Source organism: Leopardus geoffroyi, chromosome A2 (assembly GCF_018350155.1).
Source record: "Leopardus geoffroyi isolate Oge1 chromosome A2, O.geoffroyi_Oge1_pat1.0, whole genome shotgun sequence".
In the NCBI taxonomy this organism is placed as follows: domain Eukaryota; kingdom Metazoa; phylum Chordata; class Mammalia; order Carnivora; family Felidae; genus Leopardus; species Leopardus geoffroyi.
In genome coordinates, this window is record NC_059331.1 from 2,680,132 (window position 1) to 2,701,844 (window position 21,713).

The 21,713-nt window shown below is 64.8% G+C and overlaps 1 protein-coding gene across 4 annotated transcripts; it reads left to right on the top strand.

The window, feature by feature from the left end:
• The first annotated feature begins 1,265 nt into the window (after positions 1–1,265).
• FZR1 (fizzy and cell division cycle 20 related 1) lies at positions 1,266–21,365 on the top strand. Of its 4 annotated transcripts, none has more exons than XM_045491452.1 (14): positions 1,266–1,473; positions 14,559–14,681; positions 15,961–16,086; positions 16,197–16,260; positions 16,342–16,469; positions 16,947–17,029; positions 17,381–17,564; positions 18,148–18,213; positions 18,705–18,807; positions 18,893–19,077; positions 19,196–19,429; positions 19,948–20,052; positions 20,643–20,735; positions 21,162–21,365. In XM_045491452.1, exons 2-14 carry the CDS (start codon positions 14,613–14,615, stop codon positions 21,201–21,203), a joined length of 1,482 nt encoding a protein of 493 aa, XP_045347408.1. In that variant the 5' UTR covers positions 1,266–1,473; positions 14,559–14,612; the 3' UTR covers positions 21,204–21,365. The 4 variants fall into 4 exon arrangements, with proteins under 4 accessions (XP_045347408.1, XP_045347409.1, XP_045347410.1 ...); XM_045491453.1 differs by having other exon boundaries at positions 1,268–1,473; positions 16,017–16,086; positions 20,643–20,744; XM_045491454.1 differs by having other exon boundaries at positions 1,269–1,473; positions 16,017–16,086.
• Positions 21,366–21,713: the final 348 nt, after the last annotated feature.

Consider the following 21,713-nt stretch of genomic DNA (forward strand, 5'->3'; position numbering starts at 1 on the left):
AATCACACCAATTTTAGAACATCCCATCACCCCAGCAAGAAAATTCCTGGCAGTCACTCCCTATGCCTTCCTTTCCCCCAGCTCCTTGGCAACCGCCAATTTACTTTCTGTCTCTATGGACTTGCCTGGACATTGTGGGCATTTCATATAAACAGAATACCACGATACAAGGACCTTTTATGTGTAGCTGCTGTCACTGAGCATCGCGCGAGCGTGTATCAGTGCTTCGCTCCTTTTTACCCACAAACAACATGTCACGATGTAGATACACCACATTTGTCTACCCAATCATCCGTTATAGACAGTTGGGTTGTTCGTATTTTCTGGTTATTACGTATAATACCACGAACATCCCTGTACACGTTTTTAAGGGCACACGTCTTCAATTCTCCTGGGTAGATACCTATGAGTGGAATCGCTGGGTCATACGGTAATTCCACGTGTAACTTTTTGAGGAGCTGCCAGGCTGTTTTCCCCAGGGGCTGCCCCATTTTACGGCTCACCAGCCAGCCGTTCAGGAGGGTTCCCCTGCTCCACGTCTGCACGAACACTTGTTATGTTACCTTTGTTTTCTTTTTCATAGCCATCCTAGTAGGAGTGAAGTGGTCCCTTCCCTTCCCTCCCACCCTGAAGTGGTTTTGATTTGCATTTCCCTGATGACTCCTGATGGTAAGCATCTTTTCATGAGCCTCTCGGCCATTCGCCTCTTTTCTTTGTTGAAGGTCTGCCTGCACCCTTTGCCCATGTCGGGGGCAGAGATTTTTCCGACTGGAGAGCACTCTGTAGGAGCGCAATAAATGTTGGATACTGAACGAACGGAACGTCTTCCCGCAGGCAGTGGGTGTGCATGTCCCCGACATGCACCTGTTGCCGAGTCCCCTCTGCGCTTATCACGCAGGGCGACTGCTTCCTGGGCTGTGGGGCCGCCCTTGAGTGCCCGCGCCTGCGACTGTCTCCTGCTAAGAACCGCGTCCTAAACTAGGCAGAGCCATTCCCGCAGGTCCCTCGCAACTGGCTCAGCGGGGCCGCGGAGCAGCGGGATCGCAGGCGCCCCCGGCGGCTCCGGTCGCCCGTGGCAACGCGTGGCGCCCCGCTTCCTGTATTGATTCGAATCACTGGCTACGTCACGTCCTCCCGAGATGCCCGAGGCGCGCAGGCGCAGCTGCGCGGGTAGGAGGGGCGTGGCGCGGCCCGGGCGCGAGGCCCGGGCGCGCGGGGGCGTGGCGGGGCGTGGCGGCGGTACGCAGCGCGCCGGCGCGGGGGCGTGGCCGGCCACGGGAGCGCGCGCGGCGGAGGAGGGCTCCGGGAGGCCGCGGAACAGCGACCGCCGCCATATTAAGGAGCGCGGAGCCCGGGGTCCCGACAGCGGCGGCCGCGGCGGGACCAGTGGAGCTGCGGGCGGCAGAGGCCGGCGCGGCGCTGCGCCGGGAGAGACGGGGTCGGCGGAGCCAACGGGGGACCGGAGCGAGCCAGGTGAGGCGGCCGGGGTCTGAGGACCCGCCCCCCGGGCCCGAGCCGCTACCCCCCGAGCCGGGCGGGGCCCGACGGCGGCGCGGGCCTACCCGGGGGTCCCCCGACACCGCGCCGGCGGCCGGGGCTGCGGCCCCCGAGCTCGGGGCCCCCTCCAGGAGCCGGCCAGACCTCCTGAACGCCGCCCCCCCCCAGTGCCCAGCTAGGCCCGCGGTGACCTCAGCATCTCGCTCCCGTCTTCACCCCCAGATCCGGCCCTGCGTGACCGCCCCAGCCCGAGCCACCTGCGACCCGAGACCTGACCCCCCCGCAGCCGGCGTCCGGGGTCCGCTTGTAAACGGGGGTCGAGCTCTGTCTCCTTAAGCCGGGCGTTCACCCTCGAAAACAGCCATTGATCACCTCTGGCCTGTCAAACCCGCTTCCTCCAAACCGGGACCGTCCCAGCTCAGGCCCTGCCCAGATTTCGGCTGCCCCCATAGCTGTCACGACTCACCCCGGCTCGAACCGGGCCCCCTCCCCCCATCCCAGTCAAATACAATCCGAGCCGTGTGGACCCTGAAGCGAGTAGACGGAGGCGTGGAGACCCTGTGGTCTGGGCTCCCCGTCGTGCTCGCCGCTCCCCTGCCTCTCGGTTCTGGCACACACAAGCTCTCGGGCCCGGCTGCTTCAATGCATAAGTGTCCCCTTGCCCCCAGCCCTCCCAGCCCCCATCCCGCGGGGGTCAAGCTCTCCATCTGGGCCCTGACCCCACCAAAATCTGAGCCCGGCTACGCCCCGATCCCGGAACATCCTGCCTCTTCCTGTAAGCCCAAGCCCCGCCACCCCGGAGCCCCCCAAGTGTGGAATGTTTCTCCCCATCAGAGCGTTTCCCCCTGCTGAAAACTGCCGACCCGTGCCCGTTGGTCCTGCACTGGCTGGGCCCACCCCCAGCCCAAAGCCTGAGACCCTCCGCTCTGCAGCCTGGACCCGTTTAGTTTTTCACCAGTTCTTTCCCCCACGAAATCATCCCCTCTTTCAGGCGCCTGTCAGGCTGGGAACTGGTCCCCCTCCCACCCTTCACTCCAGTCGGCAGAGTGATGACCTCAGGCCTCTTGCTGGTGAGGCTGCACCAGCCCCCCCCCCCCCCAGCTTCTTACCACGCTTTGCATGAGGATGATTTGCCCGAAGAAAAACAATCCATCACAACATACCCAGCTGTGCCTTTTACCCCAAATTGGGGGCACGTGAGAGGGTGTTTGAAATGTAGGGGGTTGGGTGGTCTCTCCTGGAGGAGGTGGGGGATTTGCACGCTAGAAGCTGACGAGAGCCTCTGGGGACCGTCCCCCGAGTGGCGCACTGCCCCCCAGCTTGCATCCTAGCCTGTTCATCGTGCAGAGTTTCTCGTGGGCCGTCTTGGCCCCTGGTGCCGAGGGCGCCTTCGTGTGAGCCGAACCGGCCCGCGTGCCTTGCTAACCTCAGAGTGTAAGCAGGTGTGCGGGCCTCATGGCACTTGGCCCAGCGAACGAGGATATGGGCTCCCCCGCCCCCCCCCCACCGAAAACAAGGGCTCTGGTGTTGGGACAGCTCATGGTTCAAGGGACAGCTGCCTCGCTGGGTGGAGGGCAGTGTCCAGGGAGTTAGCTGTGCTGCCCCTTTGCCCCCTGGGACTGTTCCCCCGGGGAAATCTCCGACTCCCGTGCCCTAGCCGGTGGTGGCGGCTGTTTCGGGCTAGGGGAGAAGCGCCTGGAAGCAGATGGAAAAGTGATGAGTCTTCAGAAGCTGGTCGGCCTGGGTTTTCACACCGGGTCCTCTGTTTCAGCAGGAAACGTCGCGCCACTGTTACTTGTTGGGGCCTCTGGTCTGGTGGGGTCTGGATACCAGGGACTTCTGGGTTTGGGGATCCACAGGAGTGTTGGTTGTGGGGACCTTTTTCGGGGTAGCACTGAATGGGGGTGAGGATCCAAAATCATTCTGTTTGAGGGGCGAGCCTGGAGACTTGAGTCGGGTGTGAGCATCAAGGGACGTGGTGTTTCAGGAACCAGCAGGATCGCGGTACCCTTGTAATTGTCTTCCGGAGACCTGGGTGCCGTCTGGGGACATCTGTGGTGATCGGGACAGACACTGATTGGGATCAGTGATCTGGGGGTGCTCCTGGCATCCAGTGGGTGGGGTCAGCGACGCTGCTGCCCCACCCCACCACCCAGTGCTCAGCATGGCCCCAAACATCAGCCGTGTCGAGGGGGGACCGTGAGCCCTGTGAGGGCAGGGACTCTGTCCCCAGAGCCTGCGCGGTGCCCCGGTGAGGCTGGAGCGTGAGAACGCTGGCTCGAGTGGGTGCTGGAGGGCAGGAGGGACGGATGGACCGAGGGAAGGGTGCGTTTGGCCCGTCCCGGGAGCTGGCACCAGGGGCCGGTGTCCCGCAGAGCCGGGAAGGGACTACTTGGCCGCCCCTCTTCGGCCCAGCGTCTTCCTGCCGTCCAGTTTCTGACCCACCACAGGCCGCGGTGGCCTCCCCCTTGTCAAGTCCACTGTCACCACGCGGGCCGCCTCTCGCTGCACCTGCCCGAGATTGGGTGCAGACGGAGTGGCCGCGGACGCCGGGTGGTTTGGAGCGAGGCGCGTGCGGCAGCACCTTCCTTCGGTGGCCAGACGCACGTTGAACGCTGGGACTCCTTCCTCGTGTGGCGTTGACCTTCTGGTCAGCCGTGGACAGCTGTGCATCCTCGTGTCCTTGGCAGGTGACCTCTTTCTCCCCCTGTGGCGTCCTCACCTGATACTGGGGCAGGAGCACGCGGGACGTGCCCCCAGCCCCGTGCCATCTAGTCCTCGAGCGCCGTGCCTGACACATGCACCCTCCCTCCCCCCGAAAAGCGGAGTCCGCTGTCCCCTGGCTTCCTATGCCTTCCCTTCAGGGAGCAGCCTCCTTTCCGTTATTTGTTTGCTCGACCTTTGTTGGTAACGGATCTATTCAGATACGGTTCCCTCTCCGTGTGAGTTACTGATTTAAACTATGCAATTGAGAGGTTTTCGGCCTGTGTACCCATCACCAGATGGATTCTGGAACATTCTCACCACTCCAGACAAGCCCTCTTCCCGTCAGTCGTCAGTTTGCAGCCCCTGGCACCCGCTACCCCACTTTGTGTCAGGATGAGCCCGTTCTGCACGTTTCACACCCGCGGACTCACACCCCGTGTGGCCTCTCGTGTCCGGTTCCCTCGCTGAGTGTCGTGCGTTCGGGGTCCGTCCGCGGGGCGGCGGGGGTGGGCGACTCTCGCTCCTGCTCGAGACCAAGTGACGTTCCTGTGTGTTGGCTGGACACGGTGTGTCTGTCCACTCACCAGTTGGCGGACGCTTGGGCTGTTTCCACCTCTTACCTGTTCCGGTCAGAGCTGCTACAGACGGTTGAGCACAGGCTCTCGTGACCGTTGCTTTCGATGCAACTGAGATGCCGCTGTGCTGTCTGTGCGCGTTCTTGCTGGGCGCGGTTGACTCCCTGTCCTCGTGCGTTGCTGGACCCCGAGGCTGGCTCCTGAGCTCCAGCCCCATGGGGCCAGCGCCAGTCACCGTCCCCTGGGGGTCCTGCCGGCACCTGGGGCGAGTTAGCCCCGAGGAGGTCACGCTTCCCTCTGACCGTTCCCTCCCCCAGCCTCACGTGGGGCCCCTCGTGCCTTTTGCCGCAACCTCTCAGGACCACCTGCTCCCCCGCCCGGACCGGGCAGGCACTGTCGGGTCCCCCTGGGTCCCCCCTCCTCCACACGACACTACCTGCAGTCCATGAAGGCACGTCTCATCCTGTGGCTCCCTCTCCCCTGGCCTTCCCCACCTCCCCACCACAGGCCCAGGAGACTGTTCTTTGGGCCTTCGCTGTCCCTCTTCCTGCCCCCAGCGCTCTCCTTACACCCGGCCTCCCCAGACCTCTGTGCGCTTGTCTAAAGCAGCAGACCCCTCCAGATCCTCCTGCCCTTTATTTTGCACGTGCTCCTTCCCGGAGTAGATCGGGCCCAGAAACCACCGATTTGTGCAGGAGGCGTCAGGTTATATTTGCACAGTGTCCTGTGATAGAGATAAGGAGAGGCCGGGGGTGGGGGGCGGCGGTGACGGAGGGAGCAAGGGAAGGGACAGACTGCCGCTCGGAGGGGGTCTGTGCCCGTGCCTACCACTTACCCAAGGCCGCACGGGCAAGAGAAAGGTCAGCGCTGCTCTCCTGAGCCTGAGGGAAGCCACTCTTCCCTCTACAGATTCCCCCAAACCAGGGGCTCTCCACTGGGGGCAACGTCCGGGCTTGTTTGTGGTTGTCACGCTGGGGGTGTTCTGGCATTAAGTGGGTGGGCCCGGGGAGGCTGCTCAGCCTCCTGCAGTGCCCAGAACGCACCCCCCCCCCCCCCGCCAGAACATGCCTGGTCCCAGGGTCTGCAGTGCCAGCAGCTGGGGTTGGCGGTCCCTGCCCTAAACGTACTAGGTTTAGGTCTTCCTTCTGCCCCCATCTAGGACCCATACGTGGGGTCCCTGGTGAGACATATTGAGGAGCACTTTCTGCTGCTCAAGGCCGCCTGTGAGGGGGTGAGCTCCCTGTCCCTGCAGGCATGCAAGCAGATGCAGTTGTGAGGGGCTCATCTGAACCCCTTTTTTTTTTTTTTAATTTTTTTTTTAACGTTTATTTATTTTTGAGACAGAGAGAGACAGAGCATGAACGGGGGAGGGGCAGAGAGAGAGGGAGACACAGAATCGGAAACAGGCTCCAGGCTCTGAGCCGTCAGCCCAGAGCCCGACGCGGGGCTCGAACTCACGGACCGCGAGATCGTGACCTGAGCCGAAGTCGGACGCTTAACCGACTGCGCCACCCAGGCGCCCCTCATCTGAACCCCTTTAAGGCCTGGTCCAGCCTTGAGATCTGGCGTAAACCACAGTTTCAGTCGTGTAAATGATCGTAAATCGCCTGCTGCTGTTGCCAGATTGTCCCTCCCTCTCGTGGGGTTTGCATCCTCTGGGCTGCTGCCGACCCCAGTGCCCAGAGGTGGTAGACGAGAGGCTTCACCTTGGGCGCTTGTGAGGCTTAGAGCAGCAGGGCTCACCCGGGGTGCCAACGGTGTGGCCGTTTCCACAGGGTCAGAGGGCAGAGCCTCCGGTCCAAAGGCCACGTCCTCTAGACCGTCAGCCCCCGGAGGGCGGGACTCCTTGGTCAGCCCCAGGGTCTGCCTGCACAGAGCGGGGAGTAAGCTTTAGCTGAGAGAACGGATACACGCACGGGTGCTGGAATGTGTTCTTCGGGGGCCCCCACCTCCAGGCCTCCCCAGAAAGAACTTGCCTCTGGCGGTGATTCACGTCAGCCCCCAAAGGGGAGGCTCGTTGGCTCCCTGTCGTATGTGTTAGGCTCAGCCCTTTTCTTTTTTTTTTTTAATTTTTTTTTTTTCAACGTTTATTTATTTTTTTTGGGACAGAGAGAGACAGAGCATGAACGGGGGAGGGGCAGAGAGAGAGGGAGACACAGAATTGGAAACAGGCTCCAGGCTCTGAGCCATCAGCCCAGAGCCCGACGCGGGGCTGGAACTCACGGACCGCGAGATCGTGACCTGGCTGAAGTCGGACGCTTAACCGACTGCGCCACCCAGGCGCCCCTAATTTTTTTTTTTTAATGTGTATTTATTTTCGAGAGAGAGGGAGACAGACAAAGTGTGAACAGGGGAGAAGCAGAGGGGGAGACACAGAATCCGAAGCGGGCTCCAGGCTCTGAGCTGTCAGCACAGAGCCCACTGCGGGGCTCGAACCCACAAGCAGTGAGATCATGACCTGAGCCAAAGTCAGACGCCCAACCGACTGAGCCCCCCAGGCGCCCCGGGCTCAGCCCTTTTTGATTCCAGCTCTTCTGGGCTTTGTCTTTGGTGTCATGAGACATGAGGGACCGCTAGCCCATCGTGTTCCCTCCACGGGGTGGGAGCTCTCTCTTCAAAGGGCCCATTCTGTGCATCAGCTATTGGGAGTGCGAGAGCCTGCGTTCTGGGCCATGTCTGAAGGCCACGGCCAGCCCTCCTGCCTCCACGTAGCCCCATTTCTTTTTATTGACGACAGTCTTCCCTCCTCTTGGAGGAAGACCCATTCTCCTTACCTGCAGCCTCAGTGAGGGAAGAGAAGGGGCCCCACCTGACCACCCGGCCGACAGCTGCAGTCAGGAGCTCACTGGAGTAGCGGCTGCCCAGGCACCCCCCCACCCCCGCCCCCCGTGCCATACAGCCCACACACACTGCGGAGGGAGGAACAGGAAGCCGGCACGTGGGGGATGTGTTGTGCACCTGTCGCTGAGCCCGTAGGATCAGCCAGCACCTCCTAGCATCTCCTTTGAGTCAGGCACCCTCCTAGCTGCTTCGCGGAAGTCACGTCCAGTGTTAGAGCAACACAGGTGGTGGTACCCATTCACCCGCTTCGGAGAGAAGTTACTGGGCCAGTAAGAGTGGAAGCCAGGACTCAAAGCCAGGTGTGTCCCTTTCTGAAGCCCCCCTTTTTCCAGTGTACCTTTCTAGGGCTATATGGTATTTGGGTTTCCTGTAGTGGTGGGAGCGGGGGGCTCGAGGGCTGGTCCCCAGCTTGCCTGAGCCGAGGCCGGGACAGCAGAGCCAGAGGCTCCCACGGGAGCAGAAAATTAGATAAGTCCTCCTTCTTCCAGTTGGGTCTTTCTCATGTGCTGCTTCCCCGGTCCCTTGGAGAATAGCTGAGAGTAACACATCCGGGCCCCAGGCCCCCCACGGGAGCCTCTCCTCTTTCTCAGGAGGAGGGCACCGGGAGCTGGGTAGTCTGGGAGCACCTGCCCCCCCCCCCCCCCCAGATCTCCTGCCGTCTCCGCCTGTATATCTCTCAGATAGGTGCATGTTCCTCAAGGTTTCAGGGGCCCTGTGAGAGGTTGTGCCCCCTGGTGACCGTTCCCAGGCAGCCCCCAGCCATTTATCAGTAAATCCCTACTTGGGGATGGTTCCTGCTAGAACGGACCAGCAGATACGCACGCGTGAGAGGATGCCCCCTCCAGAGCAGGCCTTTGAGCTCTAGGTGGCTGGCTTGCTCAGGTGCTGGGCCTGGGGACCCCCTCACCTGGGGGAGCGTCGTGATCTGAGCAGCCACGGGCAGGCGGGGTGAGCACAGGTAAGTCCGTGCCCGGGTAGGAGCCCAGCCCCCCGGCCCACCAGCCACCACAGGGTGTTCCTCTGTGAGGTGGAGGCGGGACCGCTCGTGGGACCCAGTTAAGTACGAGGCCTCGAGCGGTGCTGGCCCGCGGAAGGCCCCAGGCGGGACCCGCCGCCGTCATTATCCCACGGGGCCGGGAGCAATGTCCTGTTCACCTAGGACCCCGTGGCGCCCACGTAGGACGTAGCCGAGTGGGCGTCCATGGGCTGCTTCCTTGTACCCCGTGTGGGCAGCCAGTGCCGCCTGACCTAACTGGCCGGCTTCCCCTCCAGAAGCTGGAGTTAGCTGCACCCAGGACCACTCTGCCGGGACACGCTGGCTGGTGTGGAGGACATCTGGTCGTCGTGACAGGGAGAGCCTCCGGCATAAACCCATCTTATAGGTAGTCCCGTCCAGGCTACAGTCACCCTCGAGATACTGAGTCACGAAACGTTTCATTTTTCCCGGGGCTTCCTGGAGAGCCTTACAACATCTAAGGGCAGGAGAGACTGGTTTTTCAAGATGAGCGAGACTTTGAAGGATGCTTCTGTCCTGGGGGCCTGGGGCTCAGCATGAACTTGGCAGGGGGCGGGGGGGGGGGGGGTGTGCAGCGTGGACCCTGCCGTACCAGGCCCAGAGAAGAGGCCATCCGTTTGCATGCCCTGCTCCTGGGGTGCCCTCCACGGCTGCACCCCTGCTGGGGGAGGCTTCGGAGGCGATCGCGGGTGCCTCGAGCTGCGTCATCGGTCCTTGCTGACATCAGGCCTGGCCCGTGTGTCCCGTCGTGTCCCTCATCCGCTAGCCGCTCCCTGGCCCGGCACCGTGAACGTTCTTTGGGGGCATCCTGGGCACTGAGGGCACTGGGCAGCGTCCCCAGCCCCCACCTCCTCCAGGCCAGGAACACCCCAGTCGTGGCAGTCGTGACAGACACGCGTGTCGACAGACAAACGTGTCCCCAGACGCTGCCCAGTCTGAGGGCCCCTGGGTCACACCTGGAGTGAGTGCCTGGTGGGCGGAAACCGTGGGAGCACCGCGGCCGCAGGGCTGGCCCGGCGAGGCCACGGGCTGGCGGGCTGCGGAGGCGGCAGGACGGTGCCACGGCCTGCCCTGCCACTGCCGCTGGGCTCGCTCTCAGGGAGGGCCGGCGATGCCTGACCCTCGCAGTAGCTGTGCGGGAACCTCACTGTCCTGTGAGGCGGCTGGGTGGCGCCTCTGTCCCGGGAGAGCAGGCTGGGAGGCTGAAGGCTCGTGCGAGGCGGTGGCGGAAGGTGAGCTCTGGGGGCCGCGGTGGAAGAGGAGGCCCCCTTCCGAAGGGCTGGCGTGGTGGGCGACCGAGTCCCCCAGCGACGGTGCCCTGTGGAGGGGACAGTGGCAGCGAGGGGCCGAGGGCTCTGGCCCCCCTCACCCGACACAACACCAGCCCGCCCGGTCAGCAGGGCGGCTCGCTGCTCCCTTCCCACCTCGGCTGGGGCTCGGCCTGGTTGGGGGAGCCCAGCCGCCAGGGCCTGCAGACGGTCTGCGCACGGCGACTGCTCCTTAACGGGAGAATCCCCGCACACCACACCCGCGGACGTCTTATTGGGAAATTCTCAGACTAGGGCAAGGGCGACCAAGTGCTCAGTGCGCCGCCTGGGCCGCCGGCCGCGTCCATCCCGTCTCCGCTCTCACGTGACACAGAATCCAAGAAGTACATGAGGTGGCCGGGGAAACCGGGCGCCTTCCTCTCTGTCCCCCACCCCCGGCCCCCTCCCGAGAGCTGACCTGTGCTGCTAGCATGTTCCCCAGCCTTCTAGAAGCAGCTCGTTGGCCCAGTGCTGCCGTCACCTTCGGGGGGGGGGGGAGGGGGGGAGGGTCCGGCCGACCCTCCGGCCGCCTCTCCTGGTGGGGACACGAGCCTCACCGTTCGCTGTCACACGCGGCGCTGCCTTTGTGTTCGCGGTTTTGCACACGCAGCCCGGAGTTCCTCCGGGGGAATTCTTAGAAGTAGAGAGAGTGTGTCAGAAAGGATGTGCGTTTTAAATTTGGAAAGCAGCTGCCAAATTGCCTTCTTAGAAGTCGGGTTTCAGCTCCTGCCAAGGAGCACGGGTGCCTGTCTCCTCCCTACGCCTGCGCGGCCTGGAGCGCGGGGCTGTGGGCCGGGGCCCTGCTGTCCGCGTGGGGCCTGCCGCCTTCCAGCCGCACGCGAGGGTGGGCGTCTCTGGAGCGCTGATGTGTTCACACCCTTCACGTCAGTGTCTCCCGTGGGTGGCAGGTGTTTTTTCCGCTAGTGTCTTTTTTTTTTTTTTTTTTGTGAGAGCGAGAGGGAAGAAGGGCAGAGGCAGAGAGAGAGGAGAATCCCAGCACTGTCAGCACAGAGCTGAACCACGGGACCACAACCTGAGCCAAAGTCAAGAGCCAGGTGCTTAACCGACGGAGCCCCTCGGGTGTCCCTGCGTTGTCTTTCTAAATAAAAGCGTTTGTGGTACGTCTTCCCTCGTAGACGCTTCTGGTTCCTCCTGAACTGTGGCCTGGGCCCTGCCGGCCTCATGGGGACCCTCCCCCCGCCCCCCCCCGGGGACATCAGCACGGTGGCTTTGGTCTGTGACTGGGGGGCCATGGTTTCCATTGGAAGCTCATCGGGGCTGAGCGGTTTAGCCCACAGTGTGACCATTCCCCGTGGTGAGGCCCCTCATTCCCCCAAAGCCCCGCTGGCCCTGAGCAGCCCTGCTCGGGGAGAGCAAGGCAGGGGCGGTCACCGAGCACGTGGACCGAGCGTGGCCTTCACCAGTGCCCCCCAGGGCTCACGGTCTGGTGGGCGGCAAGCAAGGCCCCAGTCAGGGCCCTCGAGGGTTGACTCCGCACACAGTGGCCGAAGGAAGTCTGCTGCCTCTGTGACCCTGGTTTACTCGGGACAGCTGAGTGGCCCGACTCCGGGAAAGTACCCACTGATGGCAGAACTTACCAGAATGGAGCCGTGACTGTTCCTCTTTATGCCCCTTCTTCCCCGCCATAAACCCCACCCAGAATGCCGGTCCTCGGTCAGAGTGGACGCCGGCCTCCTGGAGCTCGGCTCTGGCTCCCACGTGGCCCAGGCTCACCCTTGGGACTCCATCCCCTGAATGGGAGTCTGCAGCCTGGACAGAAACTCGTCCGGCCATGCTGCCCCAGGAGTGGTCACTGTGCTGAGGTCACACCTTGGGGTTCATCCTGGGGACTTGGAGGTGGGCTGGAAGGGGTCTCCCCCCCCCCCTCCCCAACCAGAGAAGTGAGGGAGGCTTGAGGGACGCAGCCGTCGGTCACTGCTGGACTCTGTGACAGAGGAGCGAGACTGGTCTGGGGACCTTCTGCTGGACTACAGGGCACGTGCAGGGAGAGGGGGCCGCCCCCACAGGCTTACCCGAGATGTGGGCAGGGCTTTGCTCACAAAGCGGGAGGCCCGCCGTCTGGCCCCATGGGGACGATGGGGCCGGTGGACTTGAGAGGAACTCCGGGCCCAGCGGAGGGAGGACCCTGGGGGCAGGTGGGCACGGGGAGGCGGGCCTCGGGGCAGGGGCTCCTGCCCGTGACCCCCCGTGAGCCTGCAGCGCCGCTGCCCCTTGCTCGGCCGTCCCAGGTTCGCGTGCACGAGGCGACGGTGCAGACACACGGGTCGTGAGGTCGTGCCCGGGGAGCACGGGATCAAACGTGCAAGCCCGCTAACGTGCGTGGTGTGGAGCGCACCGTGGCGACTAGCGGCCACGCGCCTGTGCCTCTGAGTCTCACCCAGCGGGCTTGGCTCTGGCTGAGTGTCCGCCCGGCTTCGGGCCTGGGCCACGCCAGGCTGGCCGTGTCCCGTAATTGCGGGGTGAGGGTCGAGGACTCAGTGGGCTTGTGCTGGTCCTTCTGCCCCGTGCTCTGCACGGTCTCCACCACAGGCCCAGGAACCCGTCAGAGAGGCCATCTGGGGCTGTCGAAGATAGGACGCAGGTAGGTGGGCCCGAGAACCTCGTGGTGTGGCCACGCCTGGAGAGGTGCGAGTGGTGGACCCCCGGGCTGGTCCCCTCCCAGGTGACGCTGAGCTCACCCTGCCCCCAGGAGTCTGTTTTCAAAAGGGCGGACGTTCTCTTTAGCCCACTCTCTGTCCTCTAGGGACCCCCTGTGAGCGCGGACACACACAGGACGTGTCCTCCTGCGCCTGTGTTCTCCAGGTCCACCCATGCGGTGGCCGGTGGCAGGGCGTCCTTCCTTTCCGAGGCTGGGTCACATTCTAGTGTGCGGGTGGGGCGCATCGGGTTTATCCATTCACCCAGCCTGTCGACACACACTTGGGAGTCTTTCTCTCCTCGGTGATTACGAACAACCCAGAATAACGCCAGTTGGAGCTTTAGGGGACTGGTTTCTGTGCGGGCCTGTTTCCTTTCATTCCTCCCAGGCGCACACCGAAAAGTGGAATGATTGGGCTGCGTGGCCGTGTGTGTGGGAGACGGAGGCAGAGAGGAGCCTGTGGGGGCAGGGAGTCAGTGTTTCCTGGGGACAGAGTCTCAGCTTGGGGAGGTGGAAAGTTCTGGAGACAGATGGTGGGGGTGGCTGCACGACTGCGTGTGCTTGAAGCCGCTGGGCTGTGCGCTTAGAAATGGTTAGGGTGGTACATCTTACGCGTATTTCACCACAATTTTTTTTTAAAGCAAATGTTGACTTCTCCAGAGTGCTACCCCTCAGGATTCACAGACTTTTAATTTTGGGCCAGCCTTCGACTTTCTGGTATTTGATCTGTCGTGAACCCGGGCTCCAGACAGAGCAGTAGAGCTCGCGGTGGCTCTGAGCGCATAGGGGGTCTGGGGCAGGGGGAGCGGGTGCGTCGCGAGGAGCCGCAGCCCTGGGAGCCCCCTCTCTGCCAGGCTCTGTCCCAGAAACACTTGCTTCAGGCCCCCCCCATTTGCTCTGCGGTGCCCCTGGGGGAGGCAGGACTGGTGAACGTTTCGTGTTGGTTTCTGGAAGCAGCCACTGGCTGCGGGCCTGTGTCCAGCCCCACAGTGAGGAACATCCTTCCCCCAGAGGTGGCCACTCGCCCCCACCCCCCTTGTGCTGGAAAGTGCACCGCCCTTTCCTGCGCCCAGGTGCTTTGCTTCTAGAACACTCTCCGTCTCCCCCCTTCTCCTTTTCAGAGAAGCCTCCCGAGCTGGGCTGAGCCCAGTGGGAGGAGGGGGTGAGCTTTACACATTCTGAACGGGCAGAGTCGAGCTGTTGAACCCCATCCCGCGTGCGCCCGTCCGGGTGCCTGCAGCTCGAGGACTGTGGCCCCGTTCGTGCATTAGGACAGAGGCTTCCTGGGGCGTCTGGGGGCCTCAGTTAAGCGTCTGACTCTTGATTTAGGCTCGGGCCACGATCTCACAGTTCATGAGATCGAGCCCTGCGTCAGGCTTCGTGCTAATAGTGTGGAGCCTGTTTGGGATTCTCTCCCCCTCTCCCCTTCCCCTTTTCCCCCTCTCCTCCTCTCTCTCCCTCTCCTCCTCTCTCCCTCCCCTCTCCCACCTCCCCCTGTGGGTGTGTGCACATTCTCTCTCTCACTCTCTCACTTAAAACAAACTGAAAAAAAGAAAAAAGGATATAGAAGCTTCCTCATTCAAGGAGGAATCCTCACTGGGACCACTTTGACGTTGCCCGGCCCCCACCTCGGGGTTGGACATGGTCTGAGGGTGGCTTGTGGCCTCGGAGGGTCTGAAGCAGGAAGGCGACATGGTGGGTGCATGGGAAGGAGGGTGGCCGGAGGGCAAGCTCCAGGACAAAGGCCGGGAGTCCTGGCGGAAGGTCCCTCAGAGCAGCCGCCGTCCTCCCCGTCACAGCCGCCGGTGGGGTGTGCCTGCCCCCCCCCCCACCCCGCACCGGGCTCCTGGGAGGAAGTGGAAGGCCTTGGCCATCACCGTGGAGTTCGCTGTGGTCACCGGGCAGTGGAGGGGGCTGCTACCCACCGGCACTGACCTCTGCTGCCCTTCCTGCCCCAGGCTGCCCCGGGCCGGCTGACCTTGGCCGGCGGGCCGTGCCTGCCCTGCGTCGCCATGGACCAGGACTATGAGCGGCGCCTCCTCCGGCAGATCGTCGTTCAGAACGAGAACACGATGCCCTGCGTGAGTACCGGGCGCCCTGCCCCCACTGGCGCCGGCCGGGCCCCGGGGTGGCGGGGAGCAGCCTCTAGAGCGGTGGGTGCCGGGCCGGCGAGAAGCACGTCCTCCCGCGGGCCTCCCAGTGGCAGGGCCACACGCCGGGGAGTCCCCTCCTCGGGCTTCCAGCGTGCCTCCTGCTGCTGGGGCCCACAGGGACGGTCAGCTTCCAGACCCCTGTTCCCCGGGGCCACGCCCGGGACTGACTGCAGGGACGAGGGGAGGTGAGCTGCTCTCCCCGTTTCCAGAGAGGGAGCCGAAGGGCCTGGGGTCTCAGACCTGTGGGGCGGGCCTGACCGGGCAGAGCCGTGGCGGCAGCTTGAGGTGGCCCTGTCCTTATCTGCGGAACTCAGCAGAGTTTGGGGAGGCCTCTTTTCCCGGACCCCACCCCTCTCAGCCACGCCATCGCGGGCTCCTGACGTGTCACGGGCTGTGCTCACCGCTCTTCTCAACGCTCTCAGCTCTGTGCCGGGCAGTTGAGGCCTTCGCCCGTGCTGTCACAGGGCCACGCTCGTTCTGGGGGTCCCGTTGAGGAGTCCTGCCTCCCCAGCTCCTGCTGTGGCCGGCAGTCCTCGCCTTCTCGTCCCCCTCTTCTGTGTGGGTCTGTGTCTCTGACTCTTAGGACACCAGGCGTAGATTTGGGGCCCGTCCCACCCGGGGTGGCCTCGTCTTAACTGGATCACACCCGCAAAGATGGTGTCGAATGAGGTCACATCCCGGGTGCGGGGGTGGGGACGGCTAGAACTTCAACCCGTCCTTCTGGGGGATGGGGGGGATGTATGTAGTCCAGCCCCCCAGCAGGTCCCTTAGAGGGAAAGGACCCTCCTGGGAGCAGGGCCCCCGCGTCCATGCGCCAGCTTCGGCGGGGGAGTCGTGCTTCTGTGGGAGACCGTCCTTGCCTGACGGAGATGGGGCCCGAGGAGCAGCAAGGTGTCGGGTCCATCGTGGTGGCTTAGAAGCGAACAAAGCCCCGTGGCGGGCGCCTGTGCTCTCGGGCTGCCCCGTTCTTGAGAGTGTCGCCTCCCCAGCTGGGAGGATAAACTGAGGCCCGCCAGCAGCGTTCCGGCCCGCACGGCTCGCATGTCAAAATGTTTCACCTCGGCTGCTCGATCCGCTCGTTCAGCGGCCAGAGGCCTCGCGCGAGGAGGCGGGGTAGGCCTGGCCAGGGGTCTGAGAGGAGAGGCTGGCCTTGGCGTCGCGCGCTGGGGGGCTCTCAGGCACCAGCCCCGCCCTGCCATCCTTCCAGGTCGCAGAGATGCGGCGAACCCTGACGCCCGCCAACTCTCCCGTGTCCTCCCCCAGCAAGCACGGAGACCGCTTCATCCCCTCGAGAGCCGGTGCCAACTGGAGCGTCAATTTCCACCGGATCAATGTGCGGGCCGCCCGGAGGGCGGGGGGAGGGGGAGGGGGAGGGGGGCCGGGCGGGCGGCTCCATCTGACCCGCCTCCTTTCCCGCCGTTGCCGTTGCCCCGTTGCCCGCAGGAGAATGAGAAGTCTCCCAGCCAAAATCGGAAAGCCAAGGACGCCACCTCAGACAACGGCAAAGGTCAGGGGTCACACCCTGTCTGGCCCCCTGCCCCCCCCCCCCGCCCCCTGCCCCAGGCCTTACAGAGCCCCCCGCCCACAGATGGCCTGGCCTACTCCGCCTTGCTGAAGAACGAACTGCTGGGAGCCGGCATCGAGAAGGTGCAGGACCCGCAGACGGAGGACCGAAGGCTGCAGCCCTCCACGCCTGAGAAGAAGGGCCTGTTCACGGTGAGCGTGCAGCACAGGCCCTCTGCAGGCCACCCAGCTCGGCCCCCCGCGCTCGGCCTGTGCTCACCCCGGGAGCCGCCGGGCCCCATGCCTCGAACCGGGGCTTTGCTCTCCTGCTGCTCCAAAGGCAGTGCTGGGGCAGGTGCCAGGTGCATGGTCCTGAGGCTGGGGGCAGCCGTAGGGCAGTGTCGGGAGGAGCCTGGCTCGGGTCTCTTGACAGAGGGCCGGCAGGCTGGCGGCCAGCGGGGCAGGGGGAGGCCGGCACCGGGCAGTCGCTGTCCAGAGGAGGCCTCAGGCACGAGGCCTGCTTTGCTTCTCTGGATCCCTCGAACCCGGGCCACGTCTCCGACCCGAGTGCTCACCTCGCACTCCGGCCTGGCCACCGGCAGCACGGGGTGCCAGGGCCCTGGGTGTGAGGTCCCCGGGCTGTGCGGCCGAGGCTCTGCTCAGCTGGGGTCCCCCCTCCTCTGCCTCCAGTATTCCCTCAGCACCAAGCGCTCCAGCCCCGACGATGGCAACGATGTGTCTCCCTACTCCTTGTCCCCTGTTAGCAACAAGAGGTGAGTCTAGGCCTGTGGGGGCTGGAACAGGGCAGGTGGGCAGCCAGGCGGCGCTTGGGAGCCTAGCTTGGTCCTAGAACTGTGCACGGGGTACAGAGGCGGCTCAGGGGGACCTTCCTCAATGGAGACGCGCTTCAGGCTCAGTGGCGCTGGGCCCAGACAGGGGTGTCAAGGAGGGCTCCCCGGAGGAGGTGCCGGGCAGAGGGCGTGGTGTGGCTGTCAGAGCTCAGGGCGGCCCAACGGCCGGCGGTCACCACCCATAGCTGTGGGGTCACGTGGGTGGCAGGAGAGCACGAGGGGGAGCCCACAGGTCACGCCAACGGCACCCCACGCGGCGGGCTCTCCCTGCAGTCAGAAACTACTGCGGTCGCCACGGAAACCCACCCGCAAGATCTCCAAGATCCCCTTCAAGGTCCTGGACGCGCCGGAGCTGCAGGACGACTTCTACCTGAACCTGGTGGACTGGTCGTCCCTCAACGTGCTCAGCGTGGGGCTGGGGACCTGCGTGTACCTGTGGAGCGCCTGCACCAGCCAGGTGGCGCCAGGGAGCCAGTGCGCGGGGGTTGGGGGGGCTCGGGGGACTCTGGGGACCTCCGGGGCCGGGGTAGCACCCCTCTGCCCTCCCCGGGGCCTCCCCTCTGCATGCACCCTGACCCGGGCGAGGCCCCCGGGCCCGGCCTGGCCAGGGGACCCCCCCTGAGGGCCGCTTCCTCGGTGGCGGTCATCAGCAGCCACCCCACCAATCTGTCAGAGTAGCTGCCGGGGTTCAAGGTCTGCTCTTCGCAGTAGGCTGTTTTCGGGAATGAGACCAGACGCAGGCCGGGTTTCAGAGGGGCAAATGAAGCCCCCTCGGGGAAAGGGCCGCCCCTCTGCTCCCAGCAGCCTGTGGCCTGCCCCGGGGCGGTGGGGGAGGGGGACTTGAGCGCCCGCCCCATCTCTGTGTGGTCAGTTATCCCCATGCTGGTGTGTGTGTCCCCTCCTGGCCCACAGCGTCCCAGGCACCCCGGCCTCGTTGCCCTGGTGTTCGTAAGCCAGCGAACGGGTGCTTGGGAGGGTGGACGGGTGCACGGACAGGTGGCTGTGCGTCCGCGCCCACCGACCGCTTCCCCTTTCCCCAGGTGACCCGGCTCTGTGACCTCTCGGTGGAAGGGGACTCGGTGACCTCCGTGGGCTGGTCTGAACGGGTCAGTACGTGGGTCCCATCCCCTAGCCGGGCGGCATCAGGGAGATATGACCCAGTCTTGCTGGCAGGGGCCCTCCCCGGTGTTGAGGGGGCTTTGGGGACCCAGAGGGGCCAGCAGCCGGCCTGGAGGTCACTTGTCTAATCTCCGGGAGTCTAATCTCCACCTGCACCCCTGCCTGTCCCCAGCCTGTAAAGATGGTTATGGTGACTCTGGGTCAGACTTGGTCCCCTGCACGCCTCTCCCCGCCCCCACAGCTGGCATGGCAGCCGCAGGTAGAAACGCACAGGTGTTTACCCTGCGTGTCTACTGGATTTTGACAAACCGGTGCACTCGTGTGACCGTTCCCCCAGAAAGTTCCAAGGAGGGATGTCCTTTTGGTTCAAAGAAACCTGTAAAGAAACAGCCCCAACGCCCTGCGGTGAGGAGGCAGAGGGAGAGGTCCCCATGCCTGGGCCTGATGCCCACTCCCTCCCCCGTGTGCTCGGTCCTAGGGGAACCTGGTGGCCGTTGGCACGCACAAGGGCTTTGTGCAGATCTGGGACGCAGCTGCAGGAAAGAAGCTGTCCATGCTGGAAGGCCACACGGCACGCGTTGGTGAGAAGCCGCCCGCTTCCCAGGGGGCAGGTGTGATTCCCGGGGGCGAGGCCTCAGCCTCCCTTGCCCTCTGCCTGGCCTCCAGGGGCGCTGGCCTGGAACGCTGACCAGCTCTCGTCCGGGAGCCGGGACCGCATGATCCTGCAGAGGGACATCCGGACCCCGCCCCTGCAGTCAGAGCGGCGGCTGCAGGGCCACCGGCAGGAGGTGTGTGGGCTCAAGTGGTCCACGGACCACCAGCTCCTCGCCTCGGGGGGCAACGACAACAAGGTAGGCACCGCGGGCCCCTCGCAGCCCTGGCCTCTCCACGGAGTGAGGGCCGTGTGGGTTCTTCCCCCGGGGGCGGACTGTGGTGGCCTCCGGGGTCTCACAGCCACTGCCCCCGCAGCTGCTGGTCTGGAACCACTCGAGCCTGAGCCCCGTGCAGCAGTACACGGAGCACCTGGCGGCCGTGAAGGCCATCGCCTGGTCCCCGCACCAGCACGGGCTGCTGGCGTCTGGCGGTGGCACGGCTGATCGCTGCATCCGCTTCTGGAACACGCTCACGGGGCAGCCGCTGCAGTGCATCGACACGGGCTCCCAGGTGTGCAACCTCGCCTGGTCCAAGCACGCCAACGAGCTGGTGAGTGCGGGGCCGGCCAGGGAGGGCCTGCGGGGACACGCGCGTGCGCCTCCCTCCTCGTCGCTAGACGGCCTTCGGAGCCTCTCCGCGAAGAGCCAGGGGCAGAGGAGCCTGGGGGTGCGGGCAGGAGGCGGGGGAGGCGGGAGCCCTGGCCCCGCTGAGGCCTCCCATGGGGTCCTGAGTTCAGCCAGGCCCCCACCACCCTCGTCGTGCAGACCAGAGGTGCCTGGATGTGCCCGTCCTTGACCCAGACCCCCACACCCCCACACCCCCACACCCAGCGCCCGCCAGAGAGGCTCCCGGGCCTGTCAGGCGCCGTGTGTCCCACTCTGTCCAGTCACCGACCAGAGTGCGGGGAGCAGGGGCTGTGACCGTGCTCTCTCTACTTCGTCACCTGTGGCCTCTGTACGTCGCTTGCTTGGCGAGTCTGAGGTGCCGGCTCAGATGTCCTTGCGTCTGGGCCCCGGGCCTTGGAAGTGGGGGGCCCGGGTTCCGACAGCACCCTCTCCGCCCCCCAGGTGAGCACGCACGGCTACTCACAGAACCAGATTCTGGTGTGGAAGTACCCGTCCCTGACCCAGGTGGCAAAGCTGACCGGGCACTCGTACAGGGTCCTGTACCTGGTGAGTCTGCCTCCCCGCCCCCCCCGACCCCCAGCCCCCGGGTTCTGGGAGACGTGCCGGGGCCGCCCAGAAACCACTGCCCTGCGCCCCGAGAGGCAGCGTGCGGCCCTGTGTCGGGGTTCCGCGGCCCGGGGGGCCTCCGGGACTGCACAGCAGGGCGGGCTCCTGTCCGCCAAGGTCACGTGGTACCGGCGCCTCTGCCCTCCGTCCCTCCCTTCGGCCGGGTGTCTCTGGCGACACACGCGGAAAGAAATCTCTGCAGATCTGGGTCCCGGCACTCACGTGATCGCTGAGCGTTTCACCAGACCACCATCTGTCAGCTCTTGCAGAAAGGCCCCCTCTCTTGCAGACCGCTCGATTTCTTTTTTCTTTTCGGAAGAAGACGTCTTGTGCTTCAGCCAACATCCTCTTTGTCCCGTCACGCAGAAGAGCGTCTCCGGGTGGCGGGCAGGAGGGAGGCCGCCTGGGGTTTTCCCGAGAGCACTCCGTCCGCGGCTCTGTCCGGCGGTGCCACACCTGGTTCCGCGGTTCTGTCCGCGAAGCGCTGCCTGCGGGGCGTAGAGACAGTGGGGGTCTGTCTCCTTCCGCAGGCCATGTCCCCTGATGGAGAGGCCATAGTCACTGGTGCTGGGGATGAAACCCTGAGGTTCTGGAACGTCTTTAGCAAAACCCGTTCGACAAAGGTAAAGTGGGTCGGTATCAGTGCCAACTGTTCCCCTGCGCGCGTCCCCTCGCCTGTCCTGGGGGCTTCCCCTGCCCACCCCCCCACCTCCCCACCCAGCCCCGTTTGTCTTGTTGGCCAGCATCTCCCTGGGAATCTCCTCTGTGGCCCCCCGTGGCCCCCCCCCCACTCCTACATCGCCGCACATCCCCCACCACGTGGCACGAGGCGCTCAGAGCCTGGCCATCCCCTACGTGCCTCGGGGTGCCGGGGAAGGTGCCCACACAGGCTCCTCTGGCCCAAAATGTCACGTCCCCTCTCCAGGCAGAACTTCCCAGCCCGGTGCCGCTCGGCGCCCAGCCCCGGGGGCCTGGTCGAGCGGCGGGCACTTCCAGAGAGGTAGCCCGGGGGGCCGCAGGCTCAGCGGTCCCTCCCGTGTGCCCTGCAGGAGTCCGTGTCAGTGCTCAACCTCTTCACCAGGATCCGGTAAACCCTCGGGCCTCTCTGTCCGGGTCGGAAGAGCACCGTCTCTCCTCGGCGTTCACGGACCCTCCCCTCTCCGGCACGTGGTCCCCGGAGGAAGCAGCCGGGGTGGGGCGGGGAGTCGGGCCTGGAGAGACCCCGAAGATTCTCATTAAAGCCTGATTGCGAACCCTGGCAGCCAGTGTTTGGGGCGGGGGCACGGCCGGGCACCAGCAGGAGAGGGGCTCCCGCTCCCTGCACGCTGGGCGGCCCCGGCGGGGACCATCCGTTCGGCCGCTCTGCTCGGAGCACGACGGACGCCTCCTGGGACCCAGCCTGCTTCTGTTCACGTCCATCGCTGCGTCGGCGTCGGCGTCGTCCTGTCGTCGGCGTCGGGCCTGCATGCTCTTCCTGAAGCCCGCGCTCGCCACCGCCGCTGCCTCCACCCACGCCTGCGGGACAGACAGCCGGACGCCTGGCCGGTCAGCTGAGGCTGGGCAGACGGCTGAGCTCGGCCCGTGGATCCGAGAGACACATC

What these genes read in the sequence shown, in the direction of transcription:
- FZR1 (XM_045491451.1), top strand. Translation starts at nt 14,613, where the DNA reads ATGGACCAGGACTATGAGCGGCGCCTCCTCCGGCAGATCGTCGTTCAG. An exon ending in TCCCCTGTTAGCAACAAGAG is followed by an intron (nt 17,030 to 17,380) that starts GTGAGTCTAGGC and finishes CTCTCCCTGCAG; the next exon opens with TCAGAAACTACTGCGGTCGC. An exon ending in CGTACAGGGTCCTGTACCTG is followed by an intron (nt 20,053 to 20,642) that starts GTGAGTCTGCCT and finishes CTCCTTCCGCAG; the next exon opens with GCCATGTCCCCTGATGGAGA.